This window comes from Scophthalmus maximus, chromosome 18 (assembly GCF_022379125.1).
Source record: "Scophthalmus maximus strain ysfricsl-2021 chromosome 18, ASM2237912v1, whole genome shotgun sequence".
In the NCBI taxonomy this organism is placed as follows: domain Eukaryota; kingdom Metazoa; phylum Chordata; class Actinopteri; order Pleuronectiformes; family Scophthalmidae; genus Scophthalmus; species Scophthalmus maximus.
In genome coordinates this window covers 9,319,122-9,340,000 of record NC_061532.1, presented here as the reverse complement: position 1 = coordinate 9,340,000, position 20,879 = coordinate 9,319,122, and the positions used below count along the sequence as shown (strand labels likewise).

At 43.9% G+C, this 20,879-nt stretch overlaps 2 protein-coding genes across 2 annotated transcripts in view; both read right to left on the bottom strand.

Moving 5' to 3' along the window:
* Nucleotides 1-13,103, bottom strand: part of rnf217 (ring finger protein 217) — a 13,961-nt gene extending 858 nt beyond the window's left edge. Inside the window, exons 1-7 of the mRNA XM_035617673.2 lie at nucleotides 12,018-13,103; nucleotides 7,782-8,003; nucleotides 7,483-7,647; nucleotides 6,893-6,990; nucleotides 6,711-6,814; nucleotides 5,352-5,423; nucleotides 1-4,707 (exon numbers count right to left, since the gene is read on the bottom strand). The exon at nucleotides 1-4,707 is cut by the window's left edge and continues 858 nt beyond it. Of these exons, the coding sequence (XP_035473566.2) occupies nucleotides 4,631-4,707; nucleotides 5,352-5,423; nucleotides 6,711-6,814; nucleotides 6,893-6,990; nucleotides 7,483-7,647; nucleotides 7,782-8,003; nucleotides 12,018-13,088 (1,809 nt within the window). The 5' untranslated portion in view covers nucleotides 13,089-13,103 and the 3' untranslated portion in view covers nucleotides 1-4,630. The remainder of the gene's footprint in view (nucleotides 4,708-5,351; nucleotides 5,424-6,710; nucleotides 6,815-6,892; nucleotides 6,991-7,482; nucleotides 7,648-7,781; nucleotides 8,004-12,017) is intronic.
* Nucleotides 13,104-15,527: 2,424 nt separating this feature from the next.
* The window catches only part of nkain2 (sodium/potassium transporting ATPase interacting 2), a 71,584-nt gene continuing 66,232 nt past the window's right edge, over nucleotides 15,528-20,879 (bottom strand). Inside the window, exon 7 of the mRNA XM_035617028.2 lies at nucleotides 15,528-19,720. Coding sequence (XP_035472921.1) covers nucleotides 19,711-19,720 — 10 coding nt within the window. The 3' untranslated portion in view covers nucleotides 15,528-19,710. The remainder of the gene's footprint in view (nucleotides 19,721-20,879) is intronic.

Below are 20,879 nucleotides of genomic sequence, written 5' to 3'. Positions count from 1 at the left end.
GTCCTGGGCATTGCCCTGTGCTGGGTAACACACCCACAACTGGATTCATACACTTTTCTTAGTCTTAACTAATGACATAATGGCCGGTCATGACAACGCAGCTGGCATTGCCTTCACCATGTGTGTGTGTACGAAGATGGTAAAATGGAGAAATCTAGAGTAGCAGGAACTACCACAGATGTGGTTTGGGTACTTTGGCAGATGCTTACATACAGTATGGTTTGTGTTGTCACCACGATAGCATTGCAACTGTTCAAGATGCAGTCGTGAAACTTTAAAGGTGTGTAGTTCAGATGAAAATAAAGGCCGAGTTTGAAGATGAGAGTGGTCCAACCCATGAGCACAAAGTACTCATCAAATAATGTAGTAAATTACTACTTGGGTACTCGTGGGTTGGAGCGATGAGATGTTGCCGGGCCTTGTGGCTGGTGCGGGCTGTTCTAAAACATCCGTGCCATGGCGAGGCTGTGAAATATGTGACTCCACTTTGCAACCCGAACATCGGCTTGGCAAACCCTGATCTATAATGGCTGTGAAGGCACCGTTGCATATTTATGCCAATATCACTTGAACCGTAACACAAACAAAAAAAGGTGCCAGGGGGCATCAGCCAGCCAATACACCCAAGCAAAAAAAAAATATTATAATAATTGGCTCAAACAACTCCCACGTCACTGACTGAACAATATAGAGCATTTTTTCTTTTGCATGTAAAGCTTCAACCAAACATTGTTTGTTGTTTAGGTCAGTGTCACTGATTAAGTCAGTAATAAAACAAACGATGGCATTTGGACATGGCATCGTCACATTGCATCAGTGGGGAGATTTCTGAAGCAACACGCATTCAGAAAGACAGACAGAAATCAGATACGGGTGGATCAACTGTGACTAATACCAAACTGTTAGAAAACCATATTCATTTTCATTTGTCCTGCAGCTAAACAGATGGAGCACATTCATATTTTCCATTACTGTCCGACAGGTACACACACTTAGCAGTAGCAGCTGCTTACCTCATCCGACCCGACGATAGGTAGTTATTTTATCTGATAAAAGATGTTAATGATCAATCAGTTATCAAAGATGCCATTTTTTCTAGTTGTCTGGCTCTAATCCAAAGGGTAATCGTTTCAGCAGTGGTACAGTATAAACCACAGGCCGGCTTTTTTTTTTGGTAACAGGTTGTGGAAACTGTTCATGTTATAGAAGAAAACAGTCCCTGGTAAATTCACACTCCGTTCTGAGGACAATCAAAAGCACAAACATCCATCACACTCTTGTCAGTCAGTCACATGTCAATCAAACAAACATGTCAGTGTAGTGCGAACTGAGCAGTTTGACAAAACATGTTATGCAATAAAAACATTTCAAGTCAACAACAGTTGCGTAGATAATCAAAAAAAAATCTTTGTTTGGCGCATACCTTACACATTCATTGTCCCAGTGCTGATTTGCTAAAACACGTTATTCTTCTTCCCATTTTCAGTCCCAGATTTGACCCCCGACTGTATATGCAAAGCTGAGATATTTGGATCTCTTTTGACACTGGATGTATTTTCTTTTTATTTCCTGGTATTATATATGGTTGTTAAGTGGCTTTTGGGCGAGCATATCAGGAAGCGTTTTGAATCCGCGGTGCTGTTCAGTGTCGGTCTGTGGCTATAGGCTCGGGTATGGAGAGCTCTGGGTACAGTGAACAGAAAGCAGACTCCCTGAGAGTGTATTCAAACCCAGATCCAGGTCCTCTGGTGACAGCTGAAATCAGTGTGTAACAGTTTACCCTCTCTGTCCTTTAGGAACCGTTTGACTGTAATACAGTAGTTTTTTTTATTCACTAAATGATTCAGATCCCTGGAATAAAGCCAAGCTAATGGCATTGCACAGCAAAAATGTCCCATGTGCATGAGCATCAACCCTGCTTCTCCTTCATTCCTTCAATCCCAGTTTCAGAGGAACTGCATTCATAAAAACGCACTGCAGTTTTTCCCCATCAACCTTTCATTAATGAATCGCTCCATCTCTCTTTCTGACTTTGCTGTAGCATCTCTGATGTGCAGACATATTGTGCTGTACTTCATCTCATTTCATCTCTCCATCAAAACCTGCTCATAGTCCTCACAAGAGGGAGGAGCATTTAGAAAGAAGACAGCTCCAAGAAATGGTGGGATAAAGACACACATGCACGCACGCACGCGCGCACACCTGTGTTATTTCCCTATATCAGAGGCTCAACAGTATTCCAGGTTGTGGAGCTTTTCAGCCACAGTTCCAGTGGATGTGCACCCACTCTCCTGATTGAGCCTTCTGTAATGTAACCGTCAGCATTTCCGACTCTTCTCACACCGGAGGGTCGGAGGGATGTAGAATCCAGGTGCAACTCGGAGGACAGGATGGACAACAGATGCTAAGTGAGAGATCAACAGGGGAAAACAAACACGAAGCAGTAAAACATAAATGAAGGAGTGACAGCAGGAAGGAGTGGATAGATGGATAAGGGAAGGACAAGGACGAGCTGGCTGCTGCCGGGTGACGTCCTTTAAAGCTCTTGAAAAGCTCCTGATTCCTGGCAGAACCGCAAGTGTGTGGTTCCTTATGTGCGTGAGTGTGTGTCTGTGTGTGCGCGTGCGTGCGTGCGTGCACACGTGCAAGTTAAAAACCGCTCACTAAACCGCTCCCTGTCCGTCACTATCCAAACTCTTAAGCAGACGGAAATTTTCCTTTCACTTCAAAAACCTGAAACTAAACCAAACTTTGCAGAAGAATTCTTGAAAAGCTTGAAAACCTGATCCCCTTATAATTTGACATGCAAACTTAATCTAACACATATCCAGTGCACAGCAACCTGATGATGACCTCTAAACTATCAAGTACATTTTTTAAATCTAGCATCCTGATCACGGTTTTCGGCAAACCACCACCTGCACTACAATAAAAAGCTAAGTAAAACCGAACATTAAAACCAAATATGCGTTACACCTTGCCGTGCTCACACATTTGCCCATTTCCAACGGTCTCATGCATAATCATGCCAACAACTTGTGAGACTCAACACAACACAGACAGCGATACCACCCAAGCCTCTGCAAAGGGCAACCACCTAAGATACAATGACAGAAAAAAAACTAACAAAGGGGCAGGGTGAACTGTCTGCCCTGCCTCGTTCAGCGTTTTGTTTTGGCACAATTACCACAATTACACAGCATTTTGTTTTTTGATGATGCAGACACTGGCAAACAGTATGTGAGCACAGCAGAGAAGGGCTGCCAGGCAGGGAGTGTGCGTGTGGGCGTGTGTTTCTATTATAGGTTACCTTTGGGCACACTTTTCAGATTAAAAACCAGTCAACTAGGGACGACTTGTTGAATAAGGCTGTGAGAAGGCAGATTTTTGGGTCAGTGGTTAAGGTTAAGTTAAAGGCAAATCTCAAGGAAATTAATGTAAGTCTATGTAATGTCCCAAAAGGTTATCTATGACAGCGCGTGTGTGTGTGAGTGCGTGTGTGTGCGCGTGTGTGTGTGAGAGAGCCACCATCCAGCAAGGAAGACAGGAGGAATGAAAAGGGAAGTGAGGAAGACAGGGTTGGAGAGAGGGAAGAGCTGAAGGAAATCCTCAACAGAAATCAACGGAGCCTCACCAAAATCCCATTGGTGTCTCCTGTATTTTAATTTGAGCGTCAATGTGCTGAATGTATGTTTGGAAAAAGTCAGTCTGAGACACACACAACCCAATTTCCAAGCCTTCTGGCAAGGACTTGAGATCAGGCAGAGTCAGCATTAGCCAGATTAAGAGCCATTAACAACAGCAGCAGCAGGGTATTATCATCCTTCCATCCCCCCAGGTTCGGTCCTTTAACGATGCTTTCCACACATGAGCTTCTCAAAGACTCAGACATTTTCAATATCCAATAAAAACTGGGCTTCCAACAGAGGAAGATGGGAAAAAAATGTCCAGATGTCCAGCTCTTGTTGCATCAGTGAAAACTCTTTTCTCCATCATGGCTTGTTCCGAATTCAGTTTTCCATGCTTGCACTTGTTCCTGACTCACTGCAGCACAAACAGCTTTTGTAAATGAGCATGATGTTATTCAATCACATTTTCGTGTTGTTCACCTGTGAGATCCTCCTTTCTTTTACCAGTGCTTCCAGCAGTGAGTGTTCCATGAAATCTTTTTTTTTCTTCCCCCGGTATCCAACATCGTCAAAAATCCATACATCACGACATCTAACCAGCGGACTCCCAGCTTCCTCTTTCAAACGCATTCTCACAAGTGCAGGTGTAAACAAATCTGCCTCCGTCTGTCACCCATGTGTAGATTTATTCTCGGCAAAGATAGCTGTGGTTAAATGTGAGGCTGAAAAGCTGCAAATGTGCGCTGCTGAAACTTACTGTAATGTGCGAGCAGGAAGACCTCACAGCCATGAAATGTTGTTAAGTTCTAAGGGATTCAAACTATTCATTATGTGACCAGCACTGTGCAGTGCGGTGGATCCTCTGGAATCCCGCTTAATATTTGTGGGGGTTTTACATCCTTTTTTTCAGCTTGAATATCGTGGTCCTCAATAATCCCCTGAGGAAATGTTGTTCCATCGTGTGTGCGATGTCTGAATGTACAGTGGTGCAGGGGCTGGTGTCAGATCCACCGTCCAGAGCCCTGAGAGCGCTGCTTCTTCCTCTTACACACATAGTAGACCGGGAACACAACCGAACCTGCACAAAAGGAAGGTTGGTTTGTAGACGCACACGCAGAAAGCACAAATATCCTCGTTTCTGAATATACTTGAAATATCTTGGAAATATCTATCAATGTTAAAAATCTCATGATATCTCCGCCGCATGGATTAGATTCAATTATTCAATATCGTAGTACCCTGTAAACAGATTTGTCATATGTCAAATTTAATGAGCGGAAAACAGAGGATTGAAGACACTGATTCTATTAACGGTGAAAATAAATATGTATCTGCAGTCGTCGCGGCGTGGTTGCCCGCAGCAGAACTACTGTCAGACATACAGACACGGGATAGAGATTAGCACTAATTACAGTTCAGCTGTTCACAACACTGCCTGACAGGCGGCTCAGAGAGTCTGCAGTTGGATATGTTGCTGGTGAATGTAGTTACAACAACAAGTGAAAGTCATTCACAGTCCTTGACAGTGAAAATCTGGATGTGCAGCTCTAACAGTTCACTCCCTTTTTCATGTGAAACACGCAGATGACCATAACTGACCACGCCGCTGCATTGCTGTGGAAGAAAACATCTGCAGCCAAACTATTTAGCTGTTCTGTTTAGTGCCCCCCCCCCCCCCCATATCTTCACCCTGATTAATATTCATATGTGTGATCATGTCACCTATCACCAGGCCCAGAGCTCCCAGCACCACGACCAGCAGAATGACCACTGGAGCTATCAGCACCTTTGTAGCTGCAGGGGAAAGAGAGAGGAGAACAAGAAACATTCATAACGAATTCATGCGCTTTTCAAATTTAATGATTTGTTTTGTTGCCTTCGTATTTCATTTCTAAGCATCCTTGCAGAAATATTCAGATGTTTGGTCATGATGGTTAGTTGCTGAGAGCAGAGCACATTCCAGGGAAAATTATCAGCTCCGTTTACAGTTAAAATGTTTCATATTCAAATGTAAAATGTGTGGCGCTAACCTTCCATGACACGAGAACGGCGGTGAGAGATGTAACGGGGTAAATGGTTCTTGTTAGGGGACAAATTAGCTGCCAGTCCGACAGGCCCCCCCGCTGATATAACTAGCTGTAGCTGTCTTGGAGAACAGAGTCGCACAGACCTATCAGAGGAGCACAGACTCCTGGAGGCTCTCGCACCAGCAATAATTTGATGAACGCGAAAAGATAATTATGGCTAACATGATCTGATACAGTGTGTGAATTCATTCACTGTAAAGCTTTCCTCTGTGGCCTCCGCGAGTGCAGTCAGACATGAATGTGCTCTCGCATGCCGCGGCTACAAGATACAGTAGTTTATTGTACTGTGCATTTTGAATGCAGTTTTATTCTTTAGCTATGGTAAAGTGGTAGTAAAGTATAGTGTGTGTGTGTGTGTGTGTGTGTGTGTGTGTGTGTGTGTGTGTGTGAAACAGGCTGAGTGTACGCTTGTTGGGCACCCGCCCATGTAGAAGCATATTAGTATCTCGATAACGCGCCCTTATAATAACAGTGAAATACTGAATATGTAATCCCTTTCCACTGCCTCAAGATAACAGTGCGCCAAATATGCATCTGACCACACCTCATTTCAAGACTAACTCGACCATGGGGCGCTCAGAATTGTATTTGCTAAGATAGGCCAGTCTTTATAACTAACACATGAAGAGAAACAACTAACTACTGCACCGCAATTTCTCTCAGTATTACTCATTCTAATACACTATAATCTCCATCTGAGAGCAAAGTGGACTCACTGGTTCATTTTATGTCATGGAGAGTAGAATTGCAGTATTTAAGGCAGGTTGAGAAGACGGGACAGAAAAAACAGAAAACGACGCTTCATTAAAACCCTAAACTATAAGACACATTAGCTGTGTGAGTGTAAATCCCAATATTTCTGAGGGCCTGCTGAGAAGTACAAAAACCTAAATCAAAGGGCCTTAAAAAGCTTCTTACTGTCTAAAGACTTCAGGATTATCTCCCCCCCCCACCCCACACACACACACACACACACACACATAGACCAACATACCACAGACAGAGCCTCTAATTAGCCGTCTCAGATGAGGTTTATCAGGCAGATAGCGATACTTGCAGCCAAAGATGCTGAGGTTGGATGTGTGGTCGCCGAAAAACCTGGAACAAAAAACCAGAGCTGCAGGCGGGGAAAAAGGCAGCTGGAGAGAATGGAGAAAGAAAGGGTTTGACTCATACCTGAGGTGTCGGTAGCGCTCCCCACAGCGGTAGCAGAAGTTTGTGTTGCACTGTGTGCACGTCATATGGTCACATCCCTCTGTACGCTGAATATGGATCTGAAGACAAGATGGGAGGAAAGACGGAGACACATAAGAGTTCTCAGCGACCACATTCTACATTTATTGTAGAAGAAACGAGTCGGGCACCAGGTTTGAATATATCCTTATAATAACCAAGTCTAATATGCTCAGTTTATTACCACAAATCCCAAATTTAGCTCACATCCCAACAGTATTCCAATATATTCATAGTCTGTGCGTCTCCGATATGCTTCACCACGTGCACTTTAAATCCCTGTGTCCATCTAGTTCTCTAACAGCGCCCCATCCATCAGCCGTCCCTGCTTTTAATGCTTCTTTACCTTCATCGATTTATTCAGCTGCACTGGTGCCACGCTCCCTCAGTCAGCTCCCTTTCCATTTACACACACCAGCCTTACATTGCAGCATCAGCCAGCAATCCACACTCTTACTCTGTGTAGCTGTAGAGCAAAAAAAACTACAACTGTATCATACCAGCTGGTATCCTCTATTACCCTCAGTTCTTACCTTGCACTGAGGACATTTCTGGGCATTTCTTTGTCCGTGTTCTATGACACTTGCCCACGTGCGAAGCAGCTTGTCTCCTTTCCTGTAGTCGCGGCATTTGAGGCCATTGTGCCAGGGTGCGTGGCATTTAAAGCACCACACAAACTGGCAAGTCTCACACTGGATCTACAGTGGGGACAGAAGACATATGATTTATCCTCAGATTACATTTTATTACCTCCAGTGTATATCAGCTGTATGTGGGATTTTAATTTCACTGGCCTGCCCTGAGGACCTGTGTACCTCAACGGACTTCTTACCTTGTACTTGTGCTCGGAGTGGTTGCTGCCGTGGTTCTTCAGAGAGGTGAACTGGCTGCACTGGGGGCAGGGCTTGGTGCTCGAATCCAGCTGATTCAGCTCCAGGAAGTAACGATATTTTGCCACGTCCTCATTGGCCAAGTGAGAAATCACCACTCCCTCCTCAAGGTAGCCACTGCACTCTGGGATGGGGCAGCTGATGTACGGTTTGGCCACTCGCACCTGGTAAAACATCGCAGACAGCTGATCGACGGTGTTGTGCAAGGACCGCAGGGAAATCACTCGGGCGGTCGGTGTGTGATTTAACACTTAAATATGAAACAAAGCAAGATAAAGTACACATTTCATCCGTGTTAAACAACTGTTTCATGGTGCGTTTGTGTGCTCAGGGTGTTTTTGTGTTGGGTTTCTCTGATATAGAGATGGACTATATCAGAAGTTAAGAGCTGCATTTGGAATATGTACCACACCACTGATGGGAAATCAGAAGTTGAATTGTAGACTACGGGAGGGAATGGAGAGAGTGGAAGTTAATGTGCCATCACACACACACACACACTGAGTTGACCTTATCCACATATTACATATTACACAGTCTGGCCACTCAGTCAAATAATGACAAACTTTTACATCACAGGCAACAGAGCCACATGAAGGGAAAATGTTTGAATAAAGATGAAATGAAATAGTAATGAAAGGTGAGCTCCTGAATTTAGACTTCTCAAGGTTCCAATAGTCCACAATGCACATGACATAAAGTATCTATTTGTTCAAAACATTTCAAATGGGTCAGATTAAACATAAAACTACATTTTAACAGAATGATTTACACCTTCAAGGTCATCTGAGTATAGGCGGGGGAGAAGTGAGGTTTTCACTTTAGTGTGAACTATTTCAGAATCTAAAAGAAACCAATTAATTTAGGACACTCATGTCAACGTATGTTTTATAGTGTGCTTGTGTCTGCATGAGTGTTCACATCTCATCTAGTTTTGCATAAGATTTAATAAGTAATATAGGTTAGATCGCAGAGACACTGTTCCACTGCAAACTTTATTCTTTTGTTTCTTTTTTCCCTCCTGGGGCATCTCTTCTTCTCTTGTTTCCTTCTCTCCATCGCTTCTTCTCTAGTTTCCTTCTCTCAATCTCTTCCTCATCCTCTTCCTTTCTTTCTAATTCTTAATTTTCACATACTTTCAGTCCATCGAAGCCAGAGCAACCTGTTGTGCTGACACACGATGAGATGTTTTGTCAGTGTGTATGTGTGAAGAACAATAGCACCAGCCTCTGTCGTTGTTATACCTAATATCCCCTACAGCAAGTGCACAGTGCACACACTCATGGACCAACAGCCTGTTGTTACATGATTATGAAAACGGGCAGGCATGAGAGCTGATGTGTTATTAATGTTGCCACAACACTCACAATTTGATCTGTGATGACCACAGCCTGACTGGTTCGACAGGTTTGAACCCCCCACCCCCCCTTCTGTCTCTCTTACGTCACTTTATATACGTATATATATATATATATATATATATATATATATATAAAAGTCACCCACGCAAAAATACACCATATGACTTTATTCTACAATTTTATTCTCATCAGGTGAACATAATCCAGCATAAAGCCATTACTATTAGTGAAAAATACAGTATATATTCATGAATCACTGTTAGGCCATCACTGTACATATTTACCTATTTTACATAGACACACATCCACACATGCATGTTATTCTATGCATACAAACCATTCATAACAACAATCGGTGCTTGATTTAAAAAGGTTGGGATTCCTTGGAGCAAAAAAATTTCACTGAGAAGTCGGAAGCTGCAAAAAAGCTCAATGCTCTATTTCCAGTGCACATCTGTTAAATCTGAAATCGTCCCACTTCAAACACAAAGGAACAACTATTAGTTACTATATCCCTGATTATAGATTTAAAAATAAAACAATATTGCCATGTATCAAGGAGGCAGGGAGTGCACTCCAACGTCCTGCTGCATCCATCTGCCCTTGCCAAAGTGCCCTGGAGCAAGTAACTGTATCCCCACTATGGCTCCTTTCTATGATCACATTTTGTGCCTCGCTGAATTACTGCTCACTGCACTGAGGGTTGACACAAGGCGTGTGTGCAGCACATCAACGGAAAACAAATTCCTCCTGCACAGGATAGTTGACATGGCGCTTATCTTATTCTTCAGTGTGCTTATCAAAGAGTCTGCTTGATTCGGTCTGTTTGTGTGCATGCATTGTTATCAAAGAAAGATAATAACTGCTATAAAGTAGTCTTTACAACGGATAAACGCTGTTTTATCAAAACAGCTTAGAGAAGATTATTGCACCAGCTCCAGAACAAAGCAAAAAATTATAATCCATGATGAGACACTTAAGCTTTAGTATGAGGCAGCACAATTGGCAACGTACCCTCCATTGCAGAAGCCATATTTCCATTACAGCTACGCCGAAGACTAATGGAAGAAAGTGTTTCATCCATCAATTATTAATTTTTCTTGATGCATCAGTGTACATCATCATCAGGATTAATGAATAATGGGCCTGACCAGCCTCCTTACTTTGCATCATCATTCAACAGTCATGCATGGTGAACTTCCTTGAAGAAGAAGCAGCCCGAGAAAACAAAACCAGAATGCATCGTAGCCACAATGCTTTTGTTGTGTGGCAACCCACGTGACGTCACCCATCGGCTTGTGAGCTGCTGTGTTGAAGCCTCAAGTTCAAGCGTTTTGACAAGCGCCCGGTTTGTTTAGGAGCGAGGGGCTGGGTACGATTGAGAGCTCGGCCACTGCGCGGCTCGCCAACATGCACTGAATGGACGGTACCAGCTGTCAATCATGCTGTATCCACGCTCCGATGCATACCGTGTTTTATCGCCTATTTGACTCTAAATGAGACACTTTGCAAAATGAACATAGTGCTGTATTGGAGGAGACTTGAAACTAAAGATTGAGACCATAAACCCGAGAAATGTTTACTGATGTTACCGAGTTATAATCTCATGGAATTCAAAGGAAACAGACTTCTTTCAGTTCAGTCGCCCCCTGCTGGTGATTCTAGAGAATACAGACTTCGCATTGGCTTCGTTTTCCAAACCCAGTGACTACACATACATTCTATGGTTGTGTCCCTATTGTCACTCTCTTTTTTTTTTGGACTGACTTATCAAATACTTTAATGAGGTGCTGCTGGGATACTCAGGCATATTTTTCGGCATTGAAAAAAGGTATTTCTGGTAAACAGAAACAAGCACAAGTACACACTTGTGGTTTGCTGAATTGTAACTTGCAACAAAAGTGCAACAAAATACAAATACTCCATCCTGCTGTATACACCCCATGGAAACAAAAATCCATGAACCCACTCCATGGGAACCATATGGAACTCAGCTGTCGGACTTTTAACCAGGACCCAGAGGCGTCGATTCATTACGTCACACCTGTTTCAGCCTCTTTACACTGGCTGCAGCATACTTTTGAGTATTTGGTTAGCCGAGTCAGAGATCTCTTTTGAATCCCTTCTCGAAACATACTTTCCTCGCTGAGCCTTTCCAGATTTTAATTTCTTTTGAACTGTGTTTTAAACTCTTTTAAACAAACAAGGACTCCACTGTTTTATTCTGCTGTCTGCTTTGCCTTTGTGAACTTCTTTGGAATCTGAAGTTGTTTTTTATTATTATCATAACCATGGCACAAAGTGTGTCATTGTAAAAAGTATGCCTGCCCAGGTCCCAATTTTAGTGCAGAATGTGTATGTGACCCAGATTCGGGGGGGGGGGGGGGGGGGGACGATCAACCAACAACAAAACAGTTATCACAAGATGAGGAGAGCTGCAGATATTGAGCTGTGTGGCATTTTACCAATAGTCACATACAAATGTGTCCTAGTTGTCAACATGAGGGGCACTTTAGACCCCTAATCCAGGTATGTAATCCAAGTATGTGAAACATGTGGTGTCGGCTTGTTGGTGACGGATCAGTAATTTTCCACAGCTCCCAGAATTGCCAAGCCATGCCCATGCCTCTGCCTCGGGCCAGACGAAGATGACAAACACAAGACATGAGCGTGTAACAGAGAAGATGGTTTGTGTGTGTGTGTGGTGTTGTTGCTGCTGCTGAAGGACACGTGACCCTGGCGCTGGGACAGGATCAGTCACCACTGGGCAACACGCCGCTGCACCATACTGTACCCCCCCCCCCCACCACCACCAACCTGGGAGCTGACGTAGAGCTTCAGACACTCGTCGCACACGGCCTTCCTGCAGCAGGGCAGGAGTGCGATGGTTTTGTCTTCCAGGCACACCCGGCAACTCTGCACCGCGCTCTCCGCGCCGGCCTGCTCCTTGCGGTAAGGCTGGTGTGGGGCCATGTCCGCGAACGGATCCACCAGGTCGTCCAGGGTGTACGGGGGCGGTTCGGGACTCGAACCCGCCTCCCGCTCGCTGTCCGAGTCCGCGCGCGGCGCGCCAGGCGCGTCCGTCTCATCGCGGCGGTGTGCGGCTCCAACGTCCTCCCGCTGGCTGTCGTCGGCGATGCAGTAGACGGCGCAGTAGACGTGCTCTTTGACGCCGCACGAGTCGCCCGAGCGAATGTCCCGTATGTGATGGCACTGGACCGCGGGAGCATCCGCGCTCGTCAACTCGCCGGACGTTGGCTCGTTTCTAGTCGCGGCGTCGCCCGTTCCTCTGTGCGACTTTGTACGGTCGCCACACTCGCTCCCATGGCCGCCCACGCCGTCGCCGCCCCCCGGGTGGTTCTCTCGCTCGGCGCCGCGCTGCATCCGACCGCTCGTGTGGCTCAGACGGAGCGACGGAGATTTGGCGACCCCGAAATTCCTCCTCAGTATCTCCACCGCGCTCGCCCTCCTGCGCCTCTCTCCTCCGCCGCCGTTGCAGTTGTTGTTGTTGTTGCCCTCCGCATCCTTGTCCCCCGACTCCCTCTCGCCCCCGTCGAGTGACAACCGGGAGTTCGATCGGGCGACGCGTCGGCTCAGATCACCGAGCGGCCGCTCAACTTTACCGTCCGCGAGGGAAGTTTCCGTCGGGAGGTTGCGGGAACATTTCAACCTTCCCTCCTCGAAGCTGCCGATAAAACTCGGCATTTTGCAGGCGTCGGCTATCGGTCCGTCATCGTCCATGCCCGGTTTGGCTCTCCCCATCTGGCGAGCGTCCCTCTCCCGGACGGCCCTCTGCCTGTCGCTGCCTCTCTTACACAACTCCCACAACCAAAACAAAACAAAGCAGGCGAGCTGCGGCTCGGCGCTTCCGGGTGTCGTCGTCAGCATGCGGGGAGAGCAGCGATAGGCCGAGGGGAGGCCTGGTGGTGGACTGCGGACCTGGCGCACCGGGCACAGACAGCTGACCGACCCGGGCCGAGAAAAGACTCATTCCACTGGACAGCTGGATGGATTTGACCCCGCGACCCCTCGCCTAAACCCTAGTCTGCACATTACTAAAAAAAAGAGAAGAAAATCATGTAAAAAATCTTTGCACTCTCAACACAAATAGTCAACATGTAGCACTGATATTAATTAGCATCCAAAGTTGCAAAAGCAGCTCCTGACAACTACATGGCAACTGGCCACACACCAGAGTCCATGTGCTGCACACTCAATAAAGGTCATTTGGACATCATTAAACGCGAAATTATCTCAATTTAAAAGCACATTATGAGAATCCACAAGACCCCAGACATAGTCCTCAGGGTGGATCCTTCTTCACCTAAACTTGAGGCCCCTGCATTGACAAAGACCCAAATGTCATTCAGATTCAGAAATAATGGGGAAATTAGGTTTCGTTACTGCTGCACCGACCAATAATGGACATCTATACAGGCCTAAAATTATGATAAATAGAAACATAAGATATGCATGAGAAGAATGTAAAAAAAAGAAAGAAGAAGAAGTTTGTAAAAATGGTAGAGGTCCCAAGCCAATGCCCACATGGGGCTAGTATACAGTATATATATGTGTGTCGGTTTACACAGTATATACAATTCAGTGTTTAGTGCACAACAAGTGATTATTGTACAGAAGTGTAGATGGTTATTGTAAATAACCTGGTGTAGATAATTGTGATAAATTATGGTCCAATCCAGGGCTATTGACACTGACACTTGACCGTCTGAGGGTGGAGCTGTAGAGCACGATGACCACAAGCAGGACTGACTTCCTGTGGCGCATCTCAGTGGAATGAGTCTGATACCGATTGTTTCAGTTTTGGGCATTTGTTGCACATTCCCCTGCATGAAGAAGTGGAACTGTTACACAGTAAATCGTGGCCGACGGAAACACTGTTCTCTCTGCACCGAGAGTGTGACAAATGAGGATTGATGCGTCACACCTTCCTCCCACCTGCATCATCTGGCTATGATGGTGGCAAAGTGATGATTCTCGCAGTCTCCGGCGGAGGGTGGTCTCATATGTAAAAGACCCATTGTATGTGTGTTATGGCAAATAAATGGTAGAGGTAGGACCCCAACTGCTGTTCTACAACTGGGTGGTATAGTTTTGGGTGGTATAATGCAGAGGGTCGAAACCTTTCGACCTTTCAGAGGTCGATGGCTCAAGTTTGCATGTGCACATCAGCCCAGGTAGACCTTGAGCTATCTATGTGAAGAACATTGACACATTTTGCTTTTATTTCCACTGTTATTATCATTGCTAGTATTCACAATACACAGCTGTATTTGAAAGGTTGCAGACTTATTACCGTTCCTTGCATCACACGAGCAATTCTCCTCTACTCTTCGCAAGTCCCCCTATTAACCAGACCTCATTTCATTTTGATGGTAAAAAAAATGTCACTTGAACAGCGAAGGATGAAAGTAATTTGGACTGACACACTTTAAGCTCAGCGCTGTTGGCACATCTTTCAAATAAACCTTACCGGGGCGCCTGTAAAATGGATTGTTAGGTCTGTTACAATTCCTCGTTAATGCCATATAAGCTTCAAGCCACATGGTAATTAGTCTGCTTGTCCTGGCTGTGCCCACTTGGTTTTAGTGGAAAATGCCAACAAAGTCCAAAAGCCTTTACAACTGCGAGTACAAGCTTATTACATGAAATCAGAAAACCCATCAGACGTTTTCAGGAGTGTGTAGTTCAACACTAAGCAGATCAAAAAGTGGGCACGCGGTGCCTTCTACAAATATATAACTACTTCCAACCTCGAGCGTTGACTCTATCCGTGTCCGTGTAGAGCATTTCACTGACACACTCAAAAGGTTTTTAGTCTTAATTGGGTATTTGTTTCTTGTTCTACTTAAACATCATCATCTGTCTCAAGGATTTAAACATTGACTTTCCATTAAAGCACTAGTATATTTCCTAAGCAAAGGAACAATAGTGCTTTGTGGCCATGGCTGTGTGTGTGTGTGTGTGTGTGTGTGTGTGTGTGTGTGTGTGTGAAATTAAAGGAGATACTCATGTACTCTGGCTCTTCAGGATGTCTGAACTGAACTGAAAGACAAAGCGACCTTGGTTTGGATTTTGCCTGCAGCTGTCTTTTAGGATCTTGTTTCAGTGGAGAACAGGTTTGGCTTAATTTCAATAATTTCAGAGAGTGCATTTTCTTCACAACTGAAACATTGGGAAACACTTGGCTGGACAATAAACGCAGCTCCAGCCTCCAAAACAAAATTTCATAATGTAGCAGACAAATAATTTGAAAACAAAATATGTCTGCAAGTTGCCAGAGAACAAAGGACACACCATAGACTTGACTTCTTCACGGTCTACTTTATTCCCAACTGTCTATTCTATGTACAGTCAAGTTACCTGTGGGGAACCATCAGAAAAGGATAATGGGTTAAATCAACATAGATGGCTCAAGTCAGTGATGAACATTAACAGATCAGCCCAGAGCCACAGAGGAAAGTGTGGTAGTTTCTTAATGTGTCATGATTATCTCTTATGTTTTCTCTGAGCTCCCATAATTCATTCCAGATTAAATGAAAGGATATGCTGTTTCACAAATTATGAAACGAAATGCATTTTTAATATATACAATAGCCACCATCCTGCTATATAAAGTAGCTGAGTTGGGTAGTGGAGTACCTCATGGTTCTGCAATTGGTCCCACCGTTTTTGCTTGCTTGAAATTCTTACGTAATCATGCACTGGGATTATTGACATGATACTTATCAGGGCTCGAGCGCCGACCAGCAGGAGGCTGGCGAAGGTCCTCTTGTATTGTTTGCCCTTTACATTTGTGTTCCCATATTAAACCAATTGTAAAAACATCAATGACAATACTTTAAGACCCTGAAAACCTCGGGTTCTTTAATACCTGATGGCGCTAAGGATAGGCGACAATGCTGAATTCATCTTATCAAATGCAAATCTTCTTGAACAACTAGCCAATTATTGATACTCAATACGATATTAATAACTGTAAGTCTATACTATTCCCACAACTGTCAAGCGTCAGAATGGAGTAGTTATATATTAGGATAGATTGTGTAACTCTACAATGGCTTGATTAAATGTTTAAGTAGAGATTTGAGTTCAGGGCAGGTTGTGGCTTTGCAGGTTCTGGGTCAAGTTCTGTTTAGTTCACCAAGACAAAAATAATGTACTGTGGTCTCTCTCTCTCTTTCTCTCTCTCACGCACGCACGCACGCACGCACGCACGCACACACACACACACACACACACACGGGTCACATCACATATCTGAAATTCTGTTTTGGTGTATATATTTTCTTCGGTTAGGTTGACAATTATTCCACAGTGCCGGGTAATGTTAAATCGATCCAACTACATTTAGACAAATAAATTAACAAATAAATTCACTTTCAATTCAAATAGTGTATTTAGCTATTATCAGACAAACTAGTGTCTTTGTCAATTGAGCCTCTAATAATATATGTGACCCTTTTCACATGTCAAAATTTTTGATTTCCAGAAAGACACTTCCATTTTCGGTGATTTTGTTTATTAAAAAGCAATGTGTGTTTAACAATTTTAAATATAAATCAATAAATGTTAACTATGTGCTGAAGTGAAAGTGAATTTCCAGCCTTGACGGAACGTTTAATGTAAGAATCATAGACTATAGTGCAACTAATTCTCTGTCCTCCCATTCTCCTCTTCACCCTCTCGTTTCAAATAACTGTACAATTAGAAGAAATAAAACATAGTAGTCCCACTTGTACACAACATCATACATTAGTAGTCAACTAGAAAAAACAGTAAACACGGCCACATGTTATTAAAAAACGTCTAGAAGTTCAAAGTTACATTTCATCGTTTTACACTGCAGTAGCTGTTTTTCTCCGTTCACTTGGCAGACATTTCCGACTGTTATTTATAGAAAAATCACAAAGTTCACATTTAGGACTCTTCGAAGAGAGCTGAGGAGCATTCAACAAACCAAACAATTCCCATTTTAAGTAGCTAGTTAGTCACACGCAGCATGAGATTAAATACGCAACAGTTTTGGAAACACCTCATGCAAACACACAACATGTTGTTTCTGTCCTCCGGCGTGAGCGTCAGTGGAGCCTCGTGGGGCAGCGGCTCTGAACGTAACCCACAGAGTTTGAGTAAAAAAAAAAAAAAGAAAAGATAAATTGCTCAAGATAACTGGCAGGGGGAGGTGGTCTTTGAGATCAGTTTGTTGCGGGAAACGGTCAATTAGTTAGTCCATCAGGAACAGCCACTGTTTATCCCCTCTGTTAACGGTGAAGGCCTCAAACCTTTGGTCCAGTGAGCGCAACTCAAATGCAACTTGTTCTAGCCACATATCCAGAAGGAACCTTTTTGTTTTCCTGAACAGAATGAAACAGAAACAGAGAATATGCCAGAAAGCAAAAATGTGTTTTGTTTTTTGTCTTTGACATATCCTCGTTATTTTTCTTACATGGGAACCAGAGAAAAAGTGAACCTGAGGCCCATTATTTTTTGGTCTCAGTCAGTGACATCCATATGTCCATGTGGTGTTTTTCAGTTGGCACTTTCAACAGTAAGACTCTAGTTGAGAGGTGAAAGGAGGAGGGGGGGGGGGGGGGGGGGGGGGGCTGGCTGCTAAGTCTCTGACATTTTTCTGGTTATTATTTTTGTCCTTGTTAGTCTGCAGGTGAGGGTGGATGTTTACCGAGTCGTTTCCCTTTCCTTTCTTTCACCGAGCTTCGTCCCTCACCAGTTGTTAAACAGTAATAATTAACTCATCAGATAATTGTCAGAGTTAAGAGGCTACTCTGTTCACACATGATGACGATGCCACTTTTCAGCTTCTCCTCAAACTTTTGAAGATACAAAAGGCCAATCCATGACAAGATTCAGGCCACTTTGACTGTGATTGTCATTTGTGTAAAAGGTGTGTCTCTCCTCTCTCTCTCTCTCTGTAAGCATCGCCTGTGGAAGATTTTTGGCTGCTTTTGAACTATTTCTGGTATGAAAAAGAGCTGCATGCTGCAGACAATAAGGCTGAGTGGGCATTTTATCTGGCTCCCAGCATTTAAAAAAAATACAATTCAAAGGGGGGGGGGGGGGGGGGGGGGGGGGCAACCTTGCCTGCTGAAAGAGCTGGGTGTGTGGTGTCTCCAAGAGTCGACGGAGGTGGATGGGAAACTGTTGCCTGACCTCAGTCGCTCCTCTGTGGTTGTTTTCCCTGTCATGTTCTGTCTCTATCTCCCTCTACCTGTCTGTCTCGGTTGGAAGACAAAATATTTCGCGACGGCAAGAGACCAAAGATACACATCTGGAACAATTGTCCTGTCTGGATTAATATGGAAGAAGACACTCACTTGCCATTGGGACGCTGCGGCAGACAAGTGTCTCTCTTGAGTCTCCTGTCTGTCTCCCAGTCTTGTCTGTCTCTCTGTCTGTAGCACCGGTGAGTTAGTGCTCAGTCTTTCTGTCTGGAAATCCTCTTGTAAACATTGTAAAGATTCACATTAGTATTTAAAAAAGTTGCGTGGGTGTATATCTGGTGAATATCATGCATGCGTGTGTGTGTTCACATATGCACTTCTCAGTGCCTGGTTGTGTGTATGTGAATGTGTCTGCTCCCTGTGCACATGCACGTGTGATGATATTTATGTAAAATATTCACATCAGACTGTTGCTTAACGTTCAGAGTAAAATGTGTGGTGTGTAACTCGTGTGTCACGTCCAGCCTATACTTATATCAAGCCTCTATCTTTGCTGTCACTCTCACCCAAATGCACCGTATTTTTAGATAAAAATGAAGTCTGACATTCCTTGATCGGTCGTCTTCTCAGGAGATGCTTGGTCAGTTTAGTTGAAGTCCAGTGTCTAATCAATGAGGCACGATGAGCAAATGAGTTCCAGAGACGGTTAAGCAGGCTCTATAGTGTACACGGGGGGATGTGTCTCTGGGGTCTTTACACTCTTTGGTCTGGCATTTCTGCGCTTGAGAGCTGTTAAGAAAACCACAACACATTGAGCAAGCGACTGGTTTCTGCAGTAGCGTGAAGGGACAGGGCTCCACGTTGATGTTTCTCTGACAGCAGAAATCCACGAGTTCTCACTCGAAGCCAGGGAGACGTTCACTCTCCACGTCCCCCATGTGTTCTTTCACAGTGCAGATGTCCAACAGCACAAGACGAAGCGAGTCATTGGCTCCAGATAGCGTCCCTCAGAGTCAGACAAAAAAAATTAAAAACAATCCTGCGGTTACAACGTTCAACCACACGAGGCCAGTGTTTCACCAGGAACAGACCTAACTGCATTAAAAGCAACAGACGGCAGATCTGGGAAGCCGCCCGACCATGTAGTGGGGGGACGTGTGGGATGAATCACAGGATATTTTAGTGTCATCATATCCCATCTACTTGACTGTGTCTCAGTTGTTGTTCATTAAAAAACAGTTGGAGTAGTAAAAGCAGGACGTTAAGCAGTGGTGGTTGGTAAGGCAGCACTTCTGGAGTATATCCTGGGTTTACTTCGACCTGGAGCGGAGGAGAGAGGAGAGTGTTATACAGAGTAATGAGAGAATCCCTTTTATTACTTCTTCGTTATGTTAACCTCTTGAAATGCAACTGCTCCTCCTGGTAAATCATGTTTAAAGGCAAGTTGAGCAGCTAGTTTAAAGATACACGACCTACAGTACACTGTGATGAAAATTATTATGTAACATTAAAGCTACTTGAAAAAGATTCAGGTTTAATTGGAAACACTGACGGTTCAGAAGTTTAGAATGAAGTGTGAAGTGGTGCATTTGCTCAGAATTGTCCTTGTTAAAGGAGTTGAAACACATAGTGTTGCTTGATGGGAACATCACAAGCTCTTGTGCTGTGTATTTAATCAAAGATAATATCAGTCAAGAGATGGTTTGACACTGGCTCTCTGAGACTTTCCACCCAAAATATTACTACTACATAGCACAAAAGAAGAAAAACGCTCCGTCGGTATGTTTGGCTTCAATAACAATCATTATCAGAGTTGACAGACTGTAAGTGACGCAGCTTTAACGTGAGACTACGAGAGGGGAAATAGTATATTCTTTCTCTTGCAAGTGAATAGTATATTCGTAAGCGATAAAACACACTCTCCATGTATTATTCTGAATCATTTCCATTATGATGTTTACATGAGTTGCTAATAGAATATTCCATTCATATTCCTGTCCCTGTGTCACGGAGCACAGTCTGATTCTGACGTCAAGCAGTTGGAAACTGTTGTACATGTTCATGTCACAAAATGCTGTCATAATTCGATTAGGACGTGTCTACATGATCCGACTAAGATCAAATACTCTGCATGTCTTAATCATGATATTGCTAATTCCCAGTGTGACCTAATTCGGGTTAAGGTCATGAGAAAATGCTGTTTAATAAGACTATCGTCTTGATTGGGTATCAGAATATTGCTGTCCATGTAAACATCTTGTATGACCAAAGTGTGTCGACCATGACCAAGAGACAACCATGATACTTGGAAAAAGAAAAATGAATATATATCATGTTAATAATACACGTATGATAACGTATAATAATGTGTTAATAATCCAACAATCTAACAATAGCTAGCTAATAATCTAACAGGTATTTGCACGTGTGCGTGTGTGTGTGTGCGCGCGTGTGTGTGGTGGGGCGGGGGCACAGCTTA